Source organism: Neoarius graeffei, chromosome 3, assembly GCF_027579695.1.
Source record: "Neoarius graeffei isolate fNeoGra1 chromosome 3, fNeoGra1.pri, whole genome shotgun sequence".
NCBI classification, from domain to species: Eukaryota; Metazoa; Chordata; class Actinopteri; order Siluriformes; family Ariidae; genus Neoarius; species Neoarius graeffei.
This window is the reverse complement of record NC_083571.1, coordinates 31,104,283-31,126,116: the sequence shown is the minus strand read 5'-3', so window position 1 is coordinate 31,126,116 and position 21,834 is coordinate 31,104,283. Positions and strand designations below refer to the sequence as shown.

The 21,834-nt window shown below is 41.9% G+C and overlaps 1 protein-coding gene across 1 annotated transcript in view; it reads right to left on the bottom strand.

Moving 5' to 3' along the window:
• Nucleotides 1-21,628, bottom strand: part of dnah6 (dynein, axonemal, heavy chain 6) — a 276,461-nt gene extending 254,833 nt beyond the window's left edge. The window contains 5 exon segments of the mRNA XM_060916664.1: nt 1,319-1,453; nt 5,674-5,941; nt 8,589-8,845; nt 21,083-21,241; nt 21,416-21,628. Of these exon segments, the coding sequence (XP_060772647.1) occupies nt 1,319-1,453; nt 5,674-5,941; nt 8,589-8,845; nt 21,083-21,241; nt 21,416-21,628 (1,032 nt within the window).
• Nucleotides 21,629-21,834: the final 206 nt, after the last annotated feature.

The following is a 21,834-nucleotide window of genomic DNA, read 5'->3' as shown; positions in this document are numbered from 1 at the left end:
GAAGTAAAGATGGGAAGAGGATCACCAATCCCCCTAATTCTGCGCCGACAAATAGTGGAGCAATATCAGAAAGGAGTTCGACAGTGTAAAATTGCAAAGAGTTTGAACATATCATCATCTACAGTGCATAATATCATCAAAAGATTCAGAGAATCTGGAAGAATCTCTGTGCGTAAGGGTCAAGGCTGGAAAACCATACTGGGTGCCCGTGATCTTCGGGCCCTTAGACGGCACTGCATCACATACAGGCATGCTTCTGTATTGGAAATCACAAAATGGGCTCAGGAATATTTCCAGAGAACATTATCTGTGAACACAATTCACTGTGCCATCCGCCGTTGCCAGCTAAAACTCTATAGTTCAAAGAAGAAGCCGTATCTAAACATGATCCAGAAGCGCAGACGTCTTCTCTGGGCCAAGGCTCATTTAAAATGGACTGTGGCAAAGTGGAAAACTGTTCTGTGGTCAGACGAATCAAAATGTGAAGTTCTTTATGGAAATCAGGGATGCCGTGTCATTCGGACTAAAGAGGAGAAGGACGACCCAAGTTGTTATCAGCGCTCAGTTCAGAAGCCTGCATCTCTGATGGTATGGGGTTGCATTAGTGCGTGTGGCATGGGCAGCTTACACATCTGGAAAGACACCATCAATGCTGAAAGGTATATCCAGGTTCTAGAGCAACATATGCTCCCATCCAGACGACGTCTCTTTCAGGGAAGACTTTGCATTTTCCAACACGACAATGCCAAACCACATACTGCATCAATTACAGCATCGTGGCTGCGTAGAAGAAGGGTCCGGGTACTGAACTGGCCAGCCTGCAGTCCAGATCTTTCACCCATAGAAAACATTTGGCGCATCATAAAACGGAAGATACGACAAAAAAAGACCTAAGACAGTTGAGCAACTAGAATCCTACATTAGACAAGAATGGGTTAACATTCCTATCCCTAAACTTGAGCAACTTGTCTCCTCAGTGCCCAGACGTTTACAGACTGTTGTAAAGAGAAAAGGGGATGTCTCACAGTGGGAAACATGGCCTTGTCCCAACTTTTTTGAGATGTGTTGTTGTCATGAAATTTAAAATCACCTAATTTTTCTCTTTAAATTATACATTTTGTCAGTTTAAACATTTGATATGTCATCTATGTTCTATTCTGAATAAAATATGGAATTTTGAAACTTCCACATCACTGCATTCCGTTTTTATTTACAATTTGTACTTTGTCCCAACTTTTTTGGAATCGGGGTTGCAGATCATGTTAATATCCTCGCACTTTTCAGAAGCGTCTCTGGTGCTGTGTGTGTTATTTCTCACCTCGCTGGCTTGAGTGTGCTGAGTGGATTTGAACTCCTCGAGTGTGTACATTCGCTGCGCTTCAATTTTGCTCAGGACCATGTCACTGACGCGACAGCACAGCTCCCTGATGTTGATCAATGCTAGTCTCAGAGACTGCAACACACCGACACAGGAAACTCACTCATTCATTCGTTCACCATTTTGAATGACAGAGGCTCAGTTCATTTGATTTCTTTTAAGTTGCATTTGATCAGCGAATACTGAATACTCGATCATATAACATCACTTTCAGTCTTTCAATCCTTTGTTATGCCATATAAAGTTTAGCCACATTAAAAAAAAAACATTACTGGTAACTTTCTAGTGGTTGTTAAACTGCATCCTTGTCAGTTAGCTATGTAAAGAATGAAACCTTTGGGGTATATGTTTCCAAGTACAGCACATTCAAAAGTGTGTTATTCCTTTTATTTCATCACACCACACCAAACTGCCAACTTTTTTTTTATGACGCATCCTGCTTTTAGCTGTCCAAAGTTACAGTGGGGCAAAAAAGTATTTAGTCGGTCACCAATTGTGCAAGTTCTCCCACTTAAAAAGATGAGAGAGGCCTGTAATTTTCATCATAGGTATACTTCAACTATGAGAGACAAAATGAGAAAAAAAAAATCCAGAAAATCACATTGTCTGATTTTTAAAGAATTTATTTGCAAATTATGGTGGAAAATAAGTATTTGGTCAATAACAAAAGTTCATCTCAATCCTTTGTTATATACCCTTTGCTGGCAATGACAGAGGTCAAACGTTTTCTGTAAGTCTTCACAAGGTTTTCACACACTGTTGCTGGTATTTTGGCCCATTCCTCCATGCAGATCTCCTCTAGAGCAGTGATGTTTTGGGGCTGTCGCTGGGCAACACGGACTTTCAACTCCCTCCAAAGATTTTCTATGGGGTTGAGATCTGGAGACTGGCTAGGCCACTCCAGGACCTTGAAATGCTTCTTACGAAGCCACTCCTTCATTGCCCGGGCGGTGTGTTTGGGATCGTTGTCATGCTGAAAGACCCAGCCACGTTTCATCTTCAATGCCCTTGCTGATGGAAGGAGGTTTTCACTCAAAATCTCACGATACATGGCCCCATTCATTCTTTCCTTTACACGGATCAGTCGTCCTGGTCCCTTTGCAGAAAAACAGCCCCAAAGCATGATGTTTCCACCCCCATGCTTCACAGTAGGTATGGTGTTCTTTGGATGCAACTCAGCATTCTTTCTCCTCCAAACACGACAAGTCGAGTTTTTACCAAAAAGTTCTATTTTGGTTTCATCTGACCATATGACATTCTCCCAATCCTCTTCTGGATCATCCAAATGCTCTCTAGCAAACTTCAGATGGGCCTGGACATGTACTGGCTTAAGCAGGGGGACACGTCTGGCACTGCAGGATTTGAGTCCCTGGCGGCGTAGTGTGTTACTGATGGTAGCCTTTGTTACTTTGGTCCCAGCTCTCTGCAGGTCATTCACTAGGTCCCCCCGTGTGGTTCTGGGATTTTTGCTCACCGTTCTTGTGATCATTTTGACCCCACGGGGTGAGATCTTGCGTGGAGCCCCAGATCGAGGGAGATTATCAGTGGCCTTGTATGTCTTCCATTTTCTAATAATTGGTCCCACAATTGATTTCTTCACACCAAGCTGCTTACCTATTGCAGATTCAGTCTTCCCAGCCTGGTGCAGGTCTACAATTTTGTTTCTGGTGTCCTTTGACAGCTCTTTGGTCTTGGCCATAGTGGAGTTTGGAGTGTGACTGTTTGAGGTTGTGGACAGGTGTCTTTTATACTGATAACGAGTTCAAACCGGTGCCATTAATACAGGTAACGAGTGGAGGACAGAGGAGCCTCTTAAAGAAGAAGTTACAGGTCTGTGAGAGCCAGAAATCTTGCTTGTTTGTAGGCGACTAAATACTTATTTTACTGAGGAATTTACCAATGAATTCATTAAAAATCCTACAATGTGATTTCCTGGATTCTTTCCCCCCATTCTGTCTCTCATAGTTGAAGTGTACCTATGATGAAAATTACAGGCCTCTCTCATCTTTTTAAGTGGGAGAACTTGCACAATTGGTGGCTGACTAAATACTTTTTTGCCCCACTGTATATTTAATGTTAGTTCCTGTTATCACTTATGTTACAGCAGCTACAAAGCCGTTCCCTCACCATCCTCTCTTTTTTCCACTCTTGAAGCTAATAAACCTATAAAATGCAGGCTAAGAAACTGGAAAAGTATAAAGTCCTCTATTCAGAAGACTTTCCCATGTCACCACTGTCACTACAGACTCCGTCTATGAGTGTTAAATAAATGTCACTTCAGCATATCTGCAATTATATGTTTGTTAAATAACATTTTAACACACTACTTATTAGACCTACATTATTATAGCATTACAATAATGTATAAGAATGAGTACGTTAATATAAAACATGTGATGGGCGGTACGGTGATGTAGTGGTTAGCACGGTCGCCTCACAGCAAGAAGGTTCTGGGTTCGCAGCGGCTGGCGAGGGCCTTTCTGTGTGGAGTTTGCATGTTCTCCCTGTGTCTGGGTGCTCCGGTTTCGCCCACAATCCAAAGACATGCGGTTGGGTTAACATGCGGCGGCCTTGGGCTTAGCTTGGGCTAGCTGACACTGCTCTGGGTGTGTGTGCTCATTGCTCACTTGCGTGTGTTCACTGTTTCAGATGAGTTAAATGCAGAAGACGAATTTCACGACGCTTGAGTGTGCATGTGACAAATAAAGGCTTCTTCTTCGATTTGCATTACAGCCAGTGCCACTTTCAGAGGTGCTGTTCTAGAAAATTCATCAACTAACCAGATTTGTGAACTCAACAGTGTTGTAATATAATTTATTTTATTCTATCCACATTCACTGGATATGAGCAAACGTGTGCTCTGATTGGCTACTCTACTACTAGGATATCAGCTCATATACTGTGAGAAGACTAAAACAAAATGGCGGTGCATGTTGCTGAACCAACCGAGGACGAAATAAGAACTCTAAAAACAAAACCACAAAAATTAGCATCAAGTATTTAAAAGAAACAGGAATAGATAAAAGAATATAGTTTTTTGTTTTGTTCCCCCCCCCCCAAAAAAAATCTCCTGTTCCACACTCCAGCCCAGTCCGTGGCGGTAACGCACCTTTAAGTTGGTTTGCCAACCGCCAAAAAAAACCCTCAAGAATAAGAAGAAAACCCAAAAAAAAATTTAAAAAAAGAAAGAAAAAGTATTTGATGGTAAGAACGTATCTTTTTTATTTTTCCAGAATTATTATAATAGCATTTTTCACAAATTGCTATTATAATTATATATTCTATAGATATATAAAAATATAAATAGTAAAATTATAAAATCAATAATAAATAAATAAATAATGTCTTCATAAGATGAGAAAAAATCCAAAGTGCTCAGGAATGAATGAAAAAAGAATAAAAATTTAAAAATTGAAAGTGCTCTTTGGTATAGGGAATGCAAAAACCTTTGGGGAAAAAAAAAGGAATCCAAGGCACTCTTTGTATTCAACTATATAAAAAACTATAAAAAGGCTTTTTATATAGTTGGATACGAAGAGTGCCTTGGATTCCTCATCTCATCTCATTATCTCTAGCCGCTTTATCCTGTTCTACAGGGTCGCAGGCAAGCTGGAGCCTATCCCAGCTGACTACGGGCGAAAGGCGGGGTACACCCTGGACAAGTCGCCAGGTCATCACAGGGCTGACACATAGACACAGACAACCATTCACATTCACACCTACGCTCAATTTAGAGTCACCAGTTAACCTAACCTGCATGTCTTTGGACTGTGGGGGAAACCGGAGCACCCGGAGGAAACCCACTCGGACACAGGAAGAACATGCAAACTCCGCACAGAAAGGCCCTCGCCGGCCACGGGGCTCAAACCCGGACCTTCTTGCTGTGAGGCGACAGCGCTAACCACTACACCCCCGTGTCGCCCCGCCTTGGATTCCTTTTTTTCATAAATAAATAATGTATTTTTAAAAAATAAAATAAAAATGCTCTGTTTCTCAAAACCCAGTGAATGTGGATAGAATAAAACAGTTATTCCACCCAATCTCGTCGTACATGGCTTACAGCCAACTCAGCACTATGTGCCTTGTCGGCTATCAGCTCATGTACGATTCAGTTTCGTGGAACAAATGTCAAATATTCCATTTTTAACATTAATACAAAGACATTTTAAAACAAGGGAAAAAAACAGATGGTAATAACATGATGTCATTGGCTGAGCAAATATAACTGATATGCCACCATTTTTAACCGAGGGACAGCAAGCTCATTGTAGCTAAAACCACACACACAGACGCACCTCATTCATGATGAACAGTCTCTCTTTCAGGGCACGTTTGCGCGCTTTGATGATTTTGGCACGCACATTGGCACGCCACATATGAAAAGTTTTTCTTTTGCGGAAGAGGGCGAAGGTCGGGATGCGCAAGAGACATCGATGGTAAAGGTACTCCTGCTCCCAGCGCTCCAGCGACGTGAAAGTCACGCCGTCAATATTGTAGTGCGTCATGCTGTCCGCGCCGATGGTGTAGTAATTCGACTTGTTGGTGGCTTCGTATAGTACGATCCTGTCAGAAAAAAATCATCAGAATGCCGTTAATGTCCTCATGCAGTTAGGATAGAGTTTCACACACTCACTTTACACAACTGATCAATGCTGAGGCCGTATATACAAGAGAGCTCTGAGAGCACAGTATCCCCCGCTGGTACCTCTGCCATAATTCCGGTAAAATGCGACTGAATTGAACGAAATTGCAATATGCATATTACTGACATATAACAAAGAATCCTGTCAAATTTCGTGAAATTCCTCCAAAAATTGTGAGAGGAGTTGATTTCAGAAGGTGAGTACACCAGGGCTCGATATTAAGGACTGCCCGATTGTCCGGGGCAAGTGAAACATGCATTCGGATAAATGGGATATGTCCCCAACATGCCTGACCGGGCAAGTTGGAATGAGCATATATTATGAACCAGCACTACAAAAATGAGGCTTTTTGAGCTTTTATTTCAGTTCCTAAAAGCGTCCCTCACTACGTATCCACCATTGTGTCTTGGCTGTTTTCTTAGTCTCGGTTTCATTTACTGCTTTGCAAGTTATTTTATATCCCCCCGCTATTGTAGTATGGGACACGTACTGTTTATAGACGCCTTGTGCATGACGTCAGGCATCACGTGATAATTACAGCCGGGGTCAGACAGACACCGTCTTTCATGCAAGCAAGGCTTAATCTGTCTTCAACACGGTTCATTTTTGTGCTGTTTTTGCTCGTTCAAACAGAGAAATAGATAAAAGGCGTTACCGTCTCCCCGCTATCAAGAAAAATGTGAACAAATAGAAGCAAATGCTTCAAGAACAACGAGGAAATGAGCGGTTAAAGAATACGAGGAGAAGAGCTCAGCCTGAAAACTCCAGAGAAATTCACGATTGTATTTAAAATGCATTTTACAAAAACAGAAAGTCGGAAGTGAGGATGGAAGAGTTTGCTTAAGAATCTCGTTTTATTTTTTTTCTGCTCGTATTCGAGTTAGCTCCTTCATGAAAGCGTTTGGTTTTCTTACAGGTGAAGCCACTTCTTTATTCGACACAGAAAACCCAGATTGGTTTCAAACAACTCGGGCATAAAAAACTCAACAAGGAGCGACATGCGCGATAAATCCTGAAAGAACAGAACAGATTAAGAGCAGAGAGAGCTGGAGCTTTGTTCCTGTTATCAAAGGAACGCAGTCCTGTGCAAAATATTTATATATCTGTTTTTTTTTTTTTGTTATATCATCCACCTCTAGGTTTATTAAAAAAAAAAAAAAAAAAAAAAAAAAAAACATACTGCGTCATGACAAACTGGCTGAACTGATTCAGTTACAGGTTGCCAGGTCTGTATAAAACACCCACAACCTACACACTAAACAATAATTTTAAACTCAAACATTATCCTGTCTGTCATGACGCAGCACGGGTTTTTTTTATTCTTTAAAACCTAGAGGTGGATAATATAACAAAAACAAAACAAAACTATAAATATTCTCAAACACAGTACTATTCAAAAGTCTTGGCACCCTATTGTTTTCTTCTTACAAACTTTGTTATAGATTTCTATTGTATGATTTCTACATTATCGAGTAATGAACCTACAGTCTGAGAGAGAGCGCTACACAAACACACTGAACTTTACAACAGCTGCATGCATGTGAAATGGAAATAAATCGACTAAGGCAGGAAAAACTATTTTGGATAAAATTGTTATTTGTCCATTACAAACAAAAAGTAACCAATAACCAAACTTAATAATAAACTTAATCTATAACCAAACTTCAACTCAATGTGTGAGCTTCATTTTATGTTGCAATTCACAACTATTCTATGGTTTTCCTAAAAAAAAAAAAAAAAAAAGCAGTACTCGCAAAATAGTACTACAAGTGGGTTTAAAAGTTAAAAGTTAATGTCGAGCCCTGGACCGTTCCCAGGACGGATGGACGGACAGACAGAAATCGCCACGACATAATCCCCCTTCGGGCCTTTCGGCCAGCGAGGGATAAAAATTGTGAGGGAAGTTGATTTCAGAAAGCAAGCACACCTTGATGAAATTGCCAAAGTGCAAGTTTGTTAATAATCAAGGGCATAACTCTGGCAAAATTTGCCCAAATTAAACAAAATTTCAATATGTGTATAACTGTCATATAACAAAGTCTTTTACCACGTTTGGTGAAATTCCTCCACAAATTGTGAGAGGAGGTGATTTCAGAAGAACGTACACCCTCATGAAATTGTCAAAGTACAAGTTATTTAATCAAGGGGTCAAAACTCTGGGAAAATTTTCCCAAACGAAATTAAATCGCTATATGCATATTACCGTCATATAACAAGGCCTTTTGACAAGCTTCAAGAAATTCGTCCAAAAATTGTGAGAGGAGTTGATGTCAGAAGGAAACCACACCTTCATGAAATTGTCAAAGTATAATTCGTTAATCAAGGGCTGTAACTCTGGTAAAATGTGACCCAATTTAACGAAATTACAATACGTGTATTATACCCACATATAACAAAGAATCCTGACAAGTTTCGTGAAATTCCTCCAAAAATTGTGAGAGGAGTTGATTTCAGAAGGTGAGCACCCTTCCCGGGACAGACAGATGGACATCGCCAAGACCTTCGGGCCTTTCAGCCAGCTGGGGATTAAAAACTGAAAGATCTATCATAAAACAGCTGAATCTTACTCCAGGTCGAAGGGTGCGTTGGAAGCCCCTGGCATCAGGTAGAACATGCCGAGGTGAGGGTTGTTCCTAATGATCTGTACGATCTCGCAGGGAGAGTGAGGTCCAGCGCGGATCACTTCCTCTACAGAGCTGAAGTGAGGTGGACTGGAGATGGGTGGAGACGGGGTATAGGTTAAAAGGCTCGGAGTGGCATCACGGCTTTTCAAAGATCTCCTCGGCTTTTTGGCAGAAGAAGTGTAGCTCTGAGTGAGCTGAACCTGTGGAAACAACAAACAGCAACAACACTGTTTAAAGGGGAACTGAAGTCATTTTTAAACTTGCTTTATTTCTTAATTCACATGTTATTCGATTACGTTTTCGGTTTTATTAACCTTATATCGCGACTCGTATTGGCGTATTATTCTATTATACTTATCGGCCTTTTCGGTTTTTAGCCATGTTGAATGTAGTTCGTTTGGTCCACGGCAGGCGTCGCTTATCCGCGAGATCTTCACGAGACTTGTGCGAGACTTCAAACGTGAAGCGTCAGTGCTGCCATTTTGAAAACCGTTTACACAGAGGCCAGATCGCCATGTCGTTCCAATTTAGATTCATTTTGAGATTTGCCAGCTTCATCAGTGATGGAGATTATTCCATACGGCTTCCAACCAACGTGGAGTAGAGAAGAGTTGGAAAGACGGCAGGATAAGGACGAGTCCGTCGCACTGGTATTTACGTCATTACTGTCGCGCAATTAAAACGTGCCAGATCAGGCGGCTGGTGGGTTTTTAAAATAATAAACACATGGGTCATTCCACATCAAATCAACCGGGGCCCGCGCACTTAGGTCTCAAAAAATTCTGAAAAAAAAAAAATCACCAGATGTACCCATGTTCCCTAGGAGAAACACTGTAAATTTATTTGAATGTAAGATGTATACTTTCCATGTTACAGCCAGTTTTACTGGGGGAGGGGGGTCAATTTTGTTCAGACTCTTTTTTTTGTCAAAGTTCACAAGCCCACAGCTCAAGAACTAAACCATGGAGGACGCTCAAATGTTGCATGCTGGTACAGAAATAGGAATAGTACGTAGCAAAACTGTCATTTTGGGTCTGGATGATCCTGCATGGTCACAGCACTCCCTCAAAGATGATCAAAATTTTATTGGAGTGTTTGGCTGTGCTCTGTTTAGGCCTTCAGAAGGCACATTTTTACCCAACATAGGCTCTTGATTTTTTCCCCTTATTGAGAGAAGTAGAAACACTCCCAAAAAAAGCAATAAACAGAAAGGAAACTCTATCAGTGTTTGAACAGAAGACCTCACAAGTCTGACAAATCATTTTGGATGTCATTTTCAGAGCAGGGGTGGCACGGTGGTGTAGTGGTTAGCGCTGTCGCCTCACAGCAAGAAGGTCCGGGTTCGAGCCCCGTGGCCGGCGAGGGCCTTTCTGTGTGGAGTTTGCATGTTCTCCCCGTGTCCGCATGGGTTTCCTCCGGGTGCTCCGGTTTCCCCCACAGTCCAAAGACATGCAGGTTAGGTTAACTGGTGACTCTAAATTGAGCGTAGGTGTGAATGTGAGTGTGAATGGTTGTCTGTGTCTATGTGCCGGCCCTGTGATGACCTGGCGACTTGTCCAGGGTGTACCCCGCCTTTCGCCCGTAGTCAGCTGGGATAGGCTCCAGCTTGCCTGCGACCCTGTAGAACAGGATAAAGCGGCTAGAGATAATGAGATGAGATGAGATTTTCAGAGCACTGTAACACCTTGCGGGAATGTGCGCAGATTTTTTTTGTATTGTTTTCTTCATTCTCCATGATCCCTTCTTTTTAAAAACACCAATTTGACTTGTCTTATGTGAATCTTTCATTTTTATTTTCCACTCTGAATATGGACAAAATGCACTTTTTCCCCCACTGATGGCAAACATCAAAACTGAAAGAAAAAACATCAGAAATAAGTAATCAGAGGCACATTAAGCACAAAACAAACATGGTACTTCATTTTACATCATGCTCATTTATAACAATTAATCATAACTAGCCTCATTTCTGTTTCATTTGAAGTGCAGAGTGTAGAGCATCTTTAGGGGTGTTCACACGGCAACTTTTACTCCGGTGTAGCACCGGGGCTGCCCCGGTTGAGCGTTCACACGATACAAAGTTATAGCGGTGTAGCCCCTGAAAACTGCTTAAACCGGCGCAAATCTAACCCTGCTCGGGAGGTGGTTTAAGAAATTTACTCCGGAGTAAATGCTACCGTATTTTCCGGACTATACGTCGCTCCGGAGTTTAAGTCGCATCAGCCAAAAAATGCATTATGAAGACGAAAAAACATATATACGTCGCACCGGACTATAAGTCGCACTTTTTTGAAGGGTTATTCTATCCATGGAATCTGTGATTGTATCTGATAAGCGGCGCGTGGTTACTGCGCGACTGCATTGTTTATTTAATAAACGAACAGCTGAGCAGTGATAACGCGCCCTTTGCCCTGTAAGTAGCCTAGTCTGATTATTTTAAATATCTACTACTATCTTTAATACTATCACTATCGTTATTACTAATAGCCTATATTATTATTATAACTAATATTAGTAGCCTATTACTGATGCATTAATCAGTTTGCTTTTAGAATATTTTTACCGGTAGGGCTTATTATCGCCCCATGGCTCTTTCATCTGTGTTATTAAAGTTGTAGTCATCATCGAGGAGTGTCATTCTTCATTTTTGTCGAATTTTATTTCATCAAATCAGAGGTCAAGTAGGCTATAGGTATATCATCTCCAAAGACAGGTACGGTAGTAAAAACAACCGTCTAGTGAAAAACAACAACAGCAACCGCTTTTAAATCCCCTACTTAAATCCTTAAAATGAGTCATTTAACTCATGTCTTGTGTGATCTGATCTCCAATGGTGAAATAAACCGGTTGTGATGAGTACAGTCTGTTATTTTAGAAGATAAATGTAATATATAATTTAATATATAGACTAATAAAAATTAATATTTTATAATATAATATCACGGCATATTACTGTCTGTAACTGTTTGTCACTAAAGCGTTTTCTAAGATCATAATGTCTGATATTATTATTATTATTATTATTATTATTATTTTACACACACAATAAGCGCATGTGCGTAAAGTTATAGTAAACCATCCCCCGCCTTTTTTTTTTTTGAGTCGCCGGACCCACCCACCTCCTGCGTTCCGGGACCTCCCACTTCACAAATTAAGCACTGCCTAAAATCATTACATAACTTATTTAAATAACTATAGGCCTATCATTAATAATAAAACACAGGTCAATCAAGTTTATCAAGCTGATGATTTCACTCCAAATCAGCAAATCCATTGAATTCCTCATCCTCGGTGTCGCTTCTGAACAACTCTGCCAACTCCAGCAGCAGACGAAGCGCCGTTTCCTCTTCTTCTGCGTGGCTGTCGTCAGACTCCGCATCAGCTCCAGTTATTCCACGGTGAAAAAAAAAACAAAAACATATATACGTCGCACCGGAGTATAAGTTGCATTGCCAGCCAAACCATGAAAAAAAGTGCAACTTATAGTCCGAAAAATACGGTAGTTTGCGGGGCAGCACCGATATAAAATGGGACGTCTGAACGCTACGGGGTCGACTCGTTACGCGTGAAGAGAGTTGATTACATACGGGCATTGCATAATTTGCATCCTGGTATTTTGCGCTTCCAAAATGCCGAATATCAACAACAACAGAACTGCATGTCTTCCAGTGTTGCCAGATTGGGCGGTTTTAAGTGCATTTTGGCGGATTTGAACATATTTTGGGCTGGAAAACGTCAGCAGTATCTGGCAACACTGGTGTCTTCATCCACGTTGTTTTCCCGGCGCTTGGTGATGCCATGACAACCGGGAAAAGGAAGTACATTTTCACGCACGCGCATATTTCATTTCCGCATTATTACTATCGTATAGCACGGTCGCAAAAACTGCCGTGTGAACGCAAGTGGGGCTGCACCGGTGCTAACACGCTTCTCTCTAGTAAGCAGGTTTGTGACGTGTGAACGCTCCACAAAATTTACACCGGTGTAAGATATATCGCAACAAAATACATCGGTGCAGCATCGATGCAAATATGTGCCGTGTGAACACCCCTTGTGTCTTTGAGATCAAGGTGGTACTGCCTCCCACTGACAGTTGTAGGTGCACTAAGGAATGCAACGATGCATTGTAATGGCATCCAACAAATATCTTCTCTTGATGGCCAGTGGAAAGATGGAGTGGGATAGTTTGGGTGCATGAAACACATCTGGATGTCTGATTCCGCTTCACTCTTGTCACGAATCATACCAATCCAACATTTTTCATCATACATGCATCCAACATAGCCAATCCAATATGGCACTGGTCTAATGTGACGGACACTGCTGATGCAGCATGAGTGTGATCAGGAAACAGTAGCATCTCGGCTCCTTCAGTGAATATTTGAACAGTCAGCTGACTGTCTTCCCCAGACACCCGACTTACTTTGAGTCTGCCGTCCTCTGTAGGGATGTAACAGTGGTATTCTCGAGTACCAGGTACTCTTCTGGCCTTGGAGAATCGCATCCATCCTCCGTTCAGCAGCATGATATATGACGTCTTCATTTGATATGAACAAAAAGTGAACATTTTTTATATGTCCTACGCCCCACTCAGATAAATCTGCTGGTGTCAGAATGTGTCCGGAAGTTGCTGCTTGGAGACTGGCTTTTGCTGCTTCTCTTTTAATAGTGCCACCCACGCCATCGCAGACATTCTTGCCATGGGATGTAGCAAAAAAAAAACGCCATTCGGCTTCAAATCCAAAATCATGCTGATGACACACAAGATTCGCAACGTTTTTGAAATTTTTATACTGAGATGAAGCTCCATCTGAGAAGTAAAAGATTTTGCTTAGTTGGGGTGCTGTCTTTTGCAGGTACACTACCGTTCAAAAGTTTGGGGTCACCCAGACAATTTTGTGTTTTCCATGAAAAGTCACACTTTTATTTACAACCCCGATTCCAAAAAAGTTGGGACAAAGTACAAATTGTAAATAAAAACGGAATCCAATGATGTGGAAGTTTCAAAATTCCATATTTTATTCAGAATAGAACATAGATGACATATCAAATGTTTAAACTGAGAAAATGTATCATTTAAAGAGAAAAATTAGGTGATTTTAAATTTCATGACAACAACACATTTCAAAAAAGTTGGGACAAGGCCATGTTTACCACTGTGAGACATCCCCTTTTCTCTTTACAACAGTCTGTAAACGTCTGGGGACTGAGGAGACAAGTTGCTCAAGTTTAGGGATAGGAATGTTAACCCATTCTTGTCTAATGTAGGATTCTAGTTGCTCAACTGTCTTAGGTCTTTTTTGTCGTATCTTCCGTTTTATGATGCGCCAAATGTTTTCTATGGGTGAAAGATCTGGACTGCAGGCTGGCCAGTTCAGTACCCGGACCCTTCTTCTACGCAGCCATGATGCTGTAATTGATGCAGTATGTGGTTTGGCAGTGTCATGTTGGAAAATGCAAGGTCTTCCCTGAAAGAGACGTCGTCTGGATGGGAGCATATGTTGCTCTAGAACCTGGATATACCTTTCAGCATTGATGGTGTCTTTCCAGATGTGTAAGCCGTCCATGCCACACGCACTAATGCAACCCCATACCATCAGAGATGCAGGCTTCTGAACTGAGCGCTGATAACAACTTGGGCCGTCCTTCTCCTCTTTAGTCCGAATGACACGGCGTCCCTGATTTCCATAAAGAACTTCAAATTTTGATTCGTCTGACCACAGAACAGTTTTCCACTTTGCCACAGTCCATTTTAAATGAGCCTTGGCCCAGAGAAGACGTCTGCGCTTCTGGATCATGTTTAGATACGGCTTCTTCTTTGAACTATAGAGTTTTAGCTGGCAACGGCGGATGGCACGGTGAATTGTGTTCACAGATAATGTTCTCTGGAAATATTCCTGAGCCCATTTTGTGATTTCCAATACAGAAGCATGCCTGTATGTGATGCAGTGCCATCTAAGGGCCCGAAGATCACGGGCACCCAGTATGGTTTTCCGGCCTTGACCCTTACGCACAGAGATTCTTCCAGATTCTCTGAATCTTTTGATGATATTATGCACTGTAGATGATGATATGTTCAAACTCTTTGCAATTTTACACTGTCGAACTCCTTTCTGATATTGCTCCACTATTTGTCAGCGCAGAATTAGGGGGATTGGTGATCCTCTTCCCATCTTTACTTCTGAGAGCCGCTGCCACTCCAAGATGCTCTTTTTATACCCAGTCATGTTAATGACCTATTGCCAATTGACCTAATGAGTTGCAATTTGGTCCTCCAGCTGTTCCTTTTTTTGTACCTTTAACTTTTCCAGCCTCTTATTGACCCTGTCCCAACTTTTTTGAGATGTGTTGCTGTCATGAAATTTCAAATGAGCCAATATTTGGCATGAAATTTCAAAATGTCTCACTTTCGACATTTGATATGTTGTCTATGTTTGATTGTGAATACAGTATCGGTTTCTGAGATTTGTAAATTATTGCATTCAGTTTTTATTTACAATTTGTACTTTGTCCCAACTTTTTTGGAATCGGGGTTGTACCACCATAAGTTGTAAAATGAATAGAAAATATAGTCGAGACATTTTTCTGGCCATTTTGAGCATTTAATCGACCCCACAAATGTGATGCTCCAGAAACTCAATCTGCTCAAAGGAAGGTCAGTTTTATAGCTTCTCTAAAGAGCTCAACTGTTTTCAGCTGTGCTAACATGATTGTACAAGGGTTTTCTAATCATCCATTAGCCTTCTGAGGCAATGAGCAAGCACATTGTACCATTAGAACACTGGAGTGAGAGTTGCTGGAAATGGGCCTCTATACACCTATGGAGATATTGCACCAAAAACCAGACATTTGCAGCTAGAATAGTCATTTACCACATTAGCAATGGATAGAGTGGATTTCTGATTAGTTTAAAGGGATCTTCATTGAAAAGAACAGTGCTTTTCTTTCAAAAATAAGGACATTTCAAAGTGACCCCAAACTTTTGAACGGTAGTGTAGCTCAGGACATCCTTCTGGAATCTGCGAACAGTTATTGCGTCATGTTGCAGACAATCGCTTATGATGCAAATGCTCTCATGTCGCAGTTCACCAAGCTGCTTGAAATAAGCAACAAAAGGATGAATTGTTGCTTGGGAATTCTCCCAGTGAAATCCTTGAACTGCATCTTGTACCACAAAGCTGTAATTCTCGGCAAAATCCAGGATGATTATCGCTTCATTTGGTCCCAGCTGTTCTTTTAAGGTGGACAAGAATGCCGCTTGGTGTTTCCAGATAAAATGACTTGTCGGTTTGTCAGTCTTCTTCACAATGGTATCAACAAATTCCACCAATGTGCTAGAGCATGCTTGAATTGTGGTGCGATCAGTTGAAATCCATTGCTTGAACAAAACATCAGTCATGTCATCTAATGCCGCTTTTCCACTACCAACGCGGCTGAGTCGGGCTGAGCCGTGCCGTGCTGAGTCGAGCTGAGTGGGGCTGTTGGAGTTGCATTTCGACTTCAACCGCGCTGAACCGTGCTGGCTGGAAGTGGGTGGACACATTGGGTGGAGTTAGCGAAAGTGGGTGGACGTCACGTGATGTCGTTAGGCGGCGCAAACAGTGACATCAGTGATCTTTTAAGCGGTAGTCTCACGACCCGGATAGTAAACAATAAACATGGAGTCGTTAGTGTTGCTGGTCTTGGTGCTGTGGCTTGTTGTCACCGACAACGCCAACAGATACTGGCAAGAGCGTATAGATGAGGCGAGGCGCATAAGGCTTCAGAAATTCTCGTAATTCGTAATTCTTCTTCTTCCGGGTTTATGGTGTTTACAGATCCCAGCGTGCTCGCGGGGCGTGTGTGGACATGTGAGGACACTCCTCCTCACCAATCGGTGCACAGGGGAGTGTCTGCTCACACCCCTAGCCCCGCTCGGCTCGGTTTGGCTCGCTTCAGCCCCACTCCAAAACCGTGCGAGTTTTGGGTGCTAAACAGGGCTGAAGCGAGCTGAGTCGTGCTGCTCTAAGGTAGTCGAAACGCGAGCCGTGTCGGGCTGAAGTGAGCTGAAAAAGGGTAGTGGAAAAGGGCCATTATTCACACAAGGTCTCCAGGTAGCTCTTGAGTACACCAACCCCAGGGCAGCATGGACATCTGTGCACCATACAAAGTTTTGATGTTACTGAACACACAATCTTTGCCATCAGGTCATGGTAGGTGATTCTCTGGTCTCCACTTGGCAGGGCAGCCAGCATTAGTTTTATATTTTGTTGAATTTGGCGTACGCATACAGAGTGTGTTCCTCTACTCCCCACAGTGATGCAGTGACTGGGTTGTAGCATACAGAACTTGGACAGTCCTATTTTGTCTTCAGGAAATTGGGCTTTATAATTTTCAAAAGAGTTCATTCAAATTCATCAGGATCAGTCGTTTTTGCTTGTGCTCCCGCATTCCTGTTTCACTGGACTTTACAGACTTGTAGTCCTTTACCCCTGGAAGTAATCTGGTAAATTCATCACTCTCATAGAAAGTTTTGACTCTTGCATGAATTTCTGGTGATATACATTTCCCTCTCCGCGCCTGAGGTTCTGCAAGGATACCATGCTCTTGCCGTAATTTTCGGGCAGCTTTCACCATGTATGGACTGGCTTCAAATTTTTATGTTACTTTCTCCACAGTCCAGCTGTCAGGTACCAGAGTAAGGAGTTGGGTCTGCACATTCCTTGGGGAAACCGCAATCTTTTCTTTCAGCAGGTCCATCAGAATGTCCAGGTCCTTGCAATTTGAGCATTCTTCTAATGTGGATGAAGGCACACCACAAGCCGAGGAGATCTTCATTACAAGGGCCTTATTAACTTCCGTTGCTTTTCTTTTGGCATAGCTTGACATATTACTGACTCGAGAAGTTCTGACAGGAGACACGCCAAGTTCTTTTAGGCTGGTGTTCAGTGTTGATACCTCTGAAGGTTGGAAGTCCATAGTGACCTCTTCGATTGGCTCCATTGAAGGGATATTCAGGCCGTTGAGCTTTGACCAACAATTATAACACATTTTTTGACCAGGAATAAGGCTCACTGAAATATCACTAAGCACATTCAGTTGGTCAGTATCCTCCTTGCTCAGAGTTTTGAGGTTTTTTTTTTTTTTTTTTTTTTTTTTTTTTTTTGGGGGGCGTCGTGGCTCAGGTGGTTAAGGCGCCATACCATGAATGCGGGCGACCCGGGTTCGATTCCGGCCCGAGGTCATTTCCCGATCCCTTCCTGTCTCTCTCTCTCCCGCTCATTTCCTGTCTCTACACTGTCCTATCCAATAAAGGTGCAAAAAGCCCAAAAAAATATCTTTAAAAAAAAAAAAAAAAAAGAGTTTTGAGGTTTTTTGTTATTGCCTTTAAATGTTGCCTCAGAGGGTCAATACAAGTTTTTTGCAGGTATTCATATTTTTCAATGTAGAACTTCCAGTGATGAACGCATATTGTTGCATCTGGTCCAGCTTTATTCTGCGATCTGAGAATTAGGAGTTCAACATCAGTTTCAGCCAGATCACAGCCTCAGGAGGTCATGCTTCCTTCAAAATCCTAGGTCACAACCGGCCGTACGTGCTCCTACGGCCGGTCTACGTGCAAAAAACGCAAGAAACGCACGGAGGGCGCGCGTGTGACGTGCTGATTTTCGAGCCGTAGACCGGCCGCAGAGGTTCGTTGTCATGTCAAACAAACTCTACAGGCGCTTACGTTTTTTTCAGGTTGCAAGACAAACTTACGGCCAACGTGCGTCTTTCTCCACGAACAAACAAAAAAAAAAACCGCAGCGATTTGGGAAACGCCAAAAATCGCACGGCCAAAAAAATCGTACGTCCGGTTGTGACCTAGGCTAAAGTGATGTGACAATATATTTGTAAGACTTTATTCCAGAGTTGAATCATTAATAAATAAATTAAGTGAATAAAAGACTACTAACCTTGTATAATGAGACAGATGACATTCACTTTCAGCAGAACCAAAAGAACAGCTTGGAAGATTTTTGGCCATTTTAAGATTCAAGAGTGACAAAAGGTGCCACTGGAATCACTGAAATAAAAGGCCTCTACCCCACCTCTACTCAGGTACCTTCAGGTGATCACATTAGCTCCATCAGGCCATGTTAGGACAAATGAGGTGCACAGGACCACTATTGAGAGGAACCACAGGTGCCCCTAAAATCACTGAATCATTGAAATTGAAAAGGATCCCTCCACCCCTGCACAGGCGCTCTCAGGTGATCATGTCAGGGCAAAATTGGCCTTTGGTTATTTACTCTTTACATTAATATTATAGAAAACATATTGCTCTCAATGGTGCATTTTGCCCATGTTCAGGGTGGAAAATAAAAAAGAAAGATTCGAGTAAGACAAGTCAAATTGGTGTTTTTAAAAAGAAGGGATCATGGAGAATAAAGAAAAATATTTAAAAAAATCTGCGCACATTCCCACAAGGTGTCACGGTGCTCTGAAAATGACATCCAAAATGATTTGTCAGACTTGTGAGGTCTTCTGTTCAAACACTGATAGAGTTTCCTTTCTGTTTATTGCTTTTTTTGAGAGTGTTTCTACTTCTCTCAATAAGGGGAAAAAATCAAGAGCCTATGTTGGGTAAAAATGTGCCTTCTGAAGGCCTAAACAGAGCACAGCCAAACACTCCAATAAAATTTTGATCATCTTTGAGGGAGTGCTGTGACCATGCAGGATCATCCAGACCCAAAATGACAGTTTTGCTACGTACTATTCCTATTTCTGTACCAGCATGCAACATTTGAGCCTCCTACATGGTTTAGTTCTTGAGCTGTGGGCTTGTGAACTTTGACAAAAAAAAAAAAAAAAGTCTGAACAAAATTGACCCCCCTCCCCCAGTAAAACTGGCTGTAACATGGAAAGTATACATCCTACATTCAAATAAATTTACAGTCTTTCTCCTAGGGAACATGGGTACATCTGGTGATTTTTTCAGAATTATTTGAGACCTAAGTGCGTGGGCCCCGGTTGAATTGACGTGGAATGACCCACGTGCGTGTATTTTTGAGATAAATACATATTATACTGAGCGCAGTTCCCACATAATCCTCACTAAGGTTTCGGACAGCGCTGTGTCCACACCATGTAGTCTATGGAATCAATTTTGTGCCAAAATGTTCATACAATACTTTTGAAATATCAAACAAAAACGACAAATCAAAATACAAAAAAAAGGTCAATTTTTTTAGACTGGCAAACAAATTATTCGTGTAATCGTGCAAAATATCAGTCTATTACTCTTCAGAAACCTTTTATTTTTGTTCCGTGTCTTTCTCAGTTTTGTTTGACGTAATTTATTTTGGTTGCGATTCCAGCTTTCTCGTTTGCGCTCCCGGACTTTTTGCTTGCAGTTTTGGCACAAACTTCACGTGTGGGTGGGCTGTCCAGGAACGCATTCCCATTGGCTAACTTGTGTTTGACTGACGGCTACGCTCAGCCATTTCCTACTCGGATTCTGGCGGACTGTTTGACGAGTGACCGATCCATTGACGGTAAACAAGGATCGAGTGGACTTCAGTGGCGACTATGATACTGAATTAATTCAACAAAGTGTAAATTCAATATCATAGTCGCCACTGAGGTCCACTCGATCCTTGTTTACCGTCAATGGATCGGTCACTCGTCAAACAGTCCGCCAGAATCCGAGTAGGGAATGGCTGAGCGTAGCTGTCAGTCAAACACAAGTTAGCCAATGGGAATGCGTTCCTGGACAGCCCACCCACACGTCAAGTTTGTGCCAAAACTGCAAGCAAAAAGTCAGGGAGCGCAAACGAGAAAGCTGGAATCGCAACCAAAATAAATTACGTCAAACAAAACTGAGAAAGACGCGGAACAAAAATAAAAGGTTTCTGAAGAGTAACAGACTGATATTTTGCACGATTACATGAATAATTTGTTTGCCAGTCTAAAAAAATTGACTTTTTGTTTTTTTGTATTTTGATTTGTCGTTTTTGTTTGATATTTCAAAAGTATTGTATGAACATTTTGGCACAAAATTGATTCCATAGTAGTGCCCTGTATAGAGAGTAGGGAGTGATTTCGGACACAGGGAAAACTTCCGGCTTGATTACGTCAGCATTCGAAAGAGGACGCGCACGTCTTTTGACAACGTTGGCAGATGTCGGTAGCTTTGATTTCCGCTGTACGTTTTACTTCCGTCCTACGATGTCTCGCACAGGTCTCAACGAATCTCGTTTACAGCCATCGCTTTGACATATGGACTGATATATTACAGAGCGCATTTCAAACACTCAGAACTTGCTATAGCAGCGACAAAATAGCTGCCAGAAATGCATTCCGATATTTAACAAAATGAGAGAATTTTGAGAATAAAATTTGGCCTTCAGTTCTCCTTTAATCCATGTAGAGACTCAAATTGGCTTGTGAAGTAATATCCAGCAGACTAAAGAGACCTGTCTTTCTTTGAGATGGTCCGGAATCTGAGGGAGGTGAAAAGAGGAGGAACCGGGGTCTGTCCTTCCTGTAGGAGGCTTCTGTCCAGTACTGATCAACCTCTCACGATTTTTCTCATCGATGTTCTCTGGCTGCTTTTGGTGTGGCTTCAGAGCCGGCTGGAATAAAGCACAACAAGCATACAGTTTCCAGAGCAGCAATGAAAATACACGCACGCATGAATGAATGAATGAATGAATGAATGAATGAAAGCACAAATTAATGAACTAGTCAAGATTAATCAATTTTTTTTTGTATCTCACCAGCAGCTCAGATCGTGTGGGTTTCTGTACGTGATGCTGTCTCTGCTGTCTAAAGGTGTGAGGTGTGAACACCAAGGCGTCGGGATCACGACGAAGGACACTAGGTCCCGCGGATACGAGCCGCGATCTCAGTAGCTCCTGGTCCACTGGCGTGAGGGAGAGCGCTAACATGGGGGAGCGCACTCGTGACACCCTGCGTGCGCCATCCTCTTGGGTCGGGCCACCTAGATTGGCCGAGGACATTCTGTTTTCTCTGTCTTCATTGTCTAACTGCATTTCTCTTTAATCCCTACAAATGAAAGCAAATGTAAGCAGGAGAAATGATAATAATGATTCTTTTATCTTAACTGTTCAAGCACTAACCCCCAAAACAAATGTCTTGTACATGAGAAAGTACTTGACAATTAACTCTGTTCTGATTCTGACTCTAATTCTGTTATTGTTGTTGT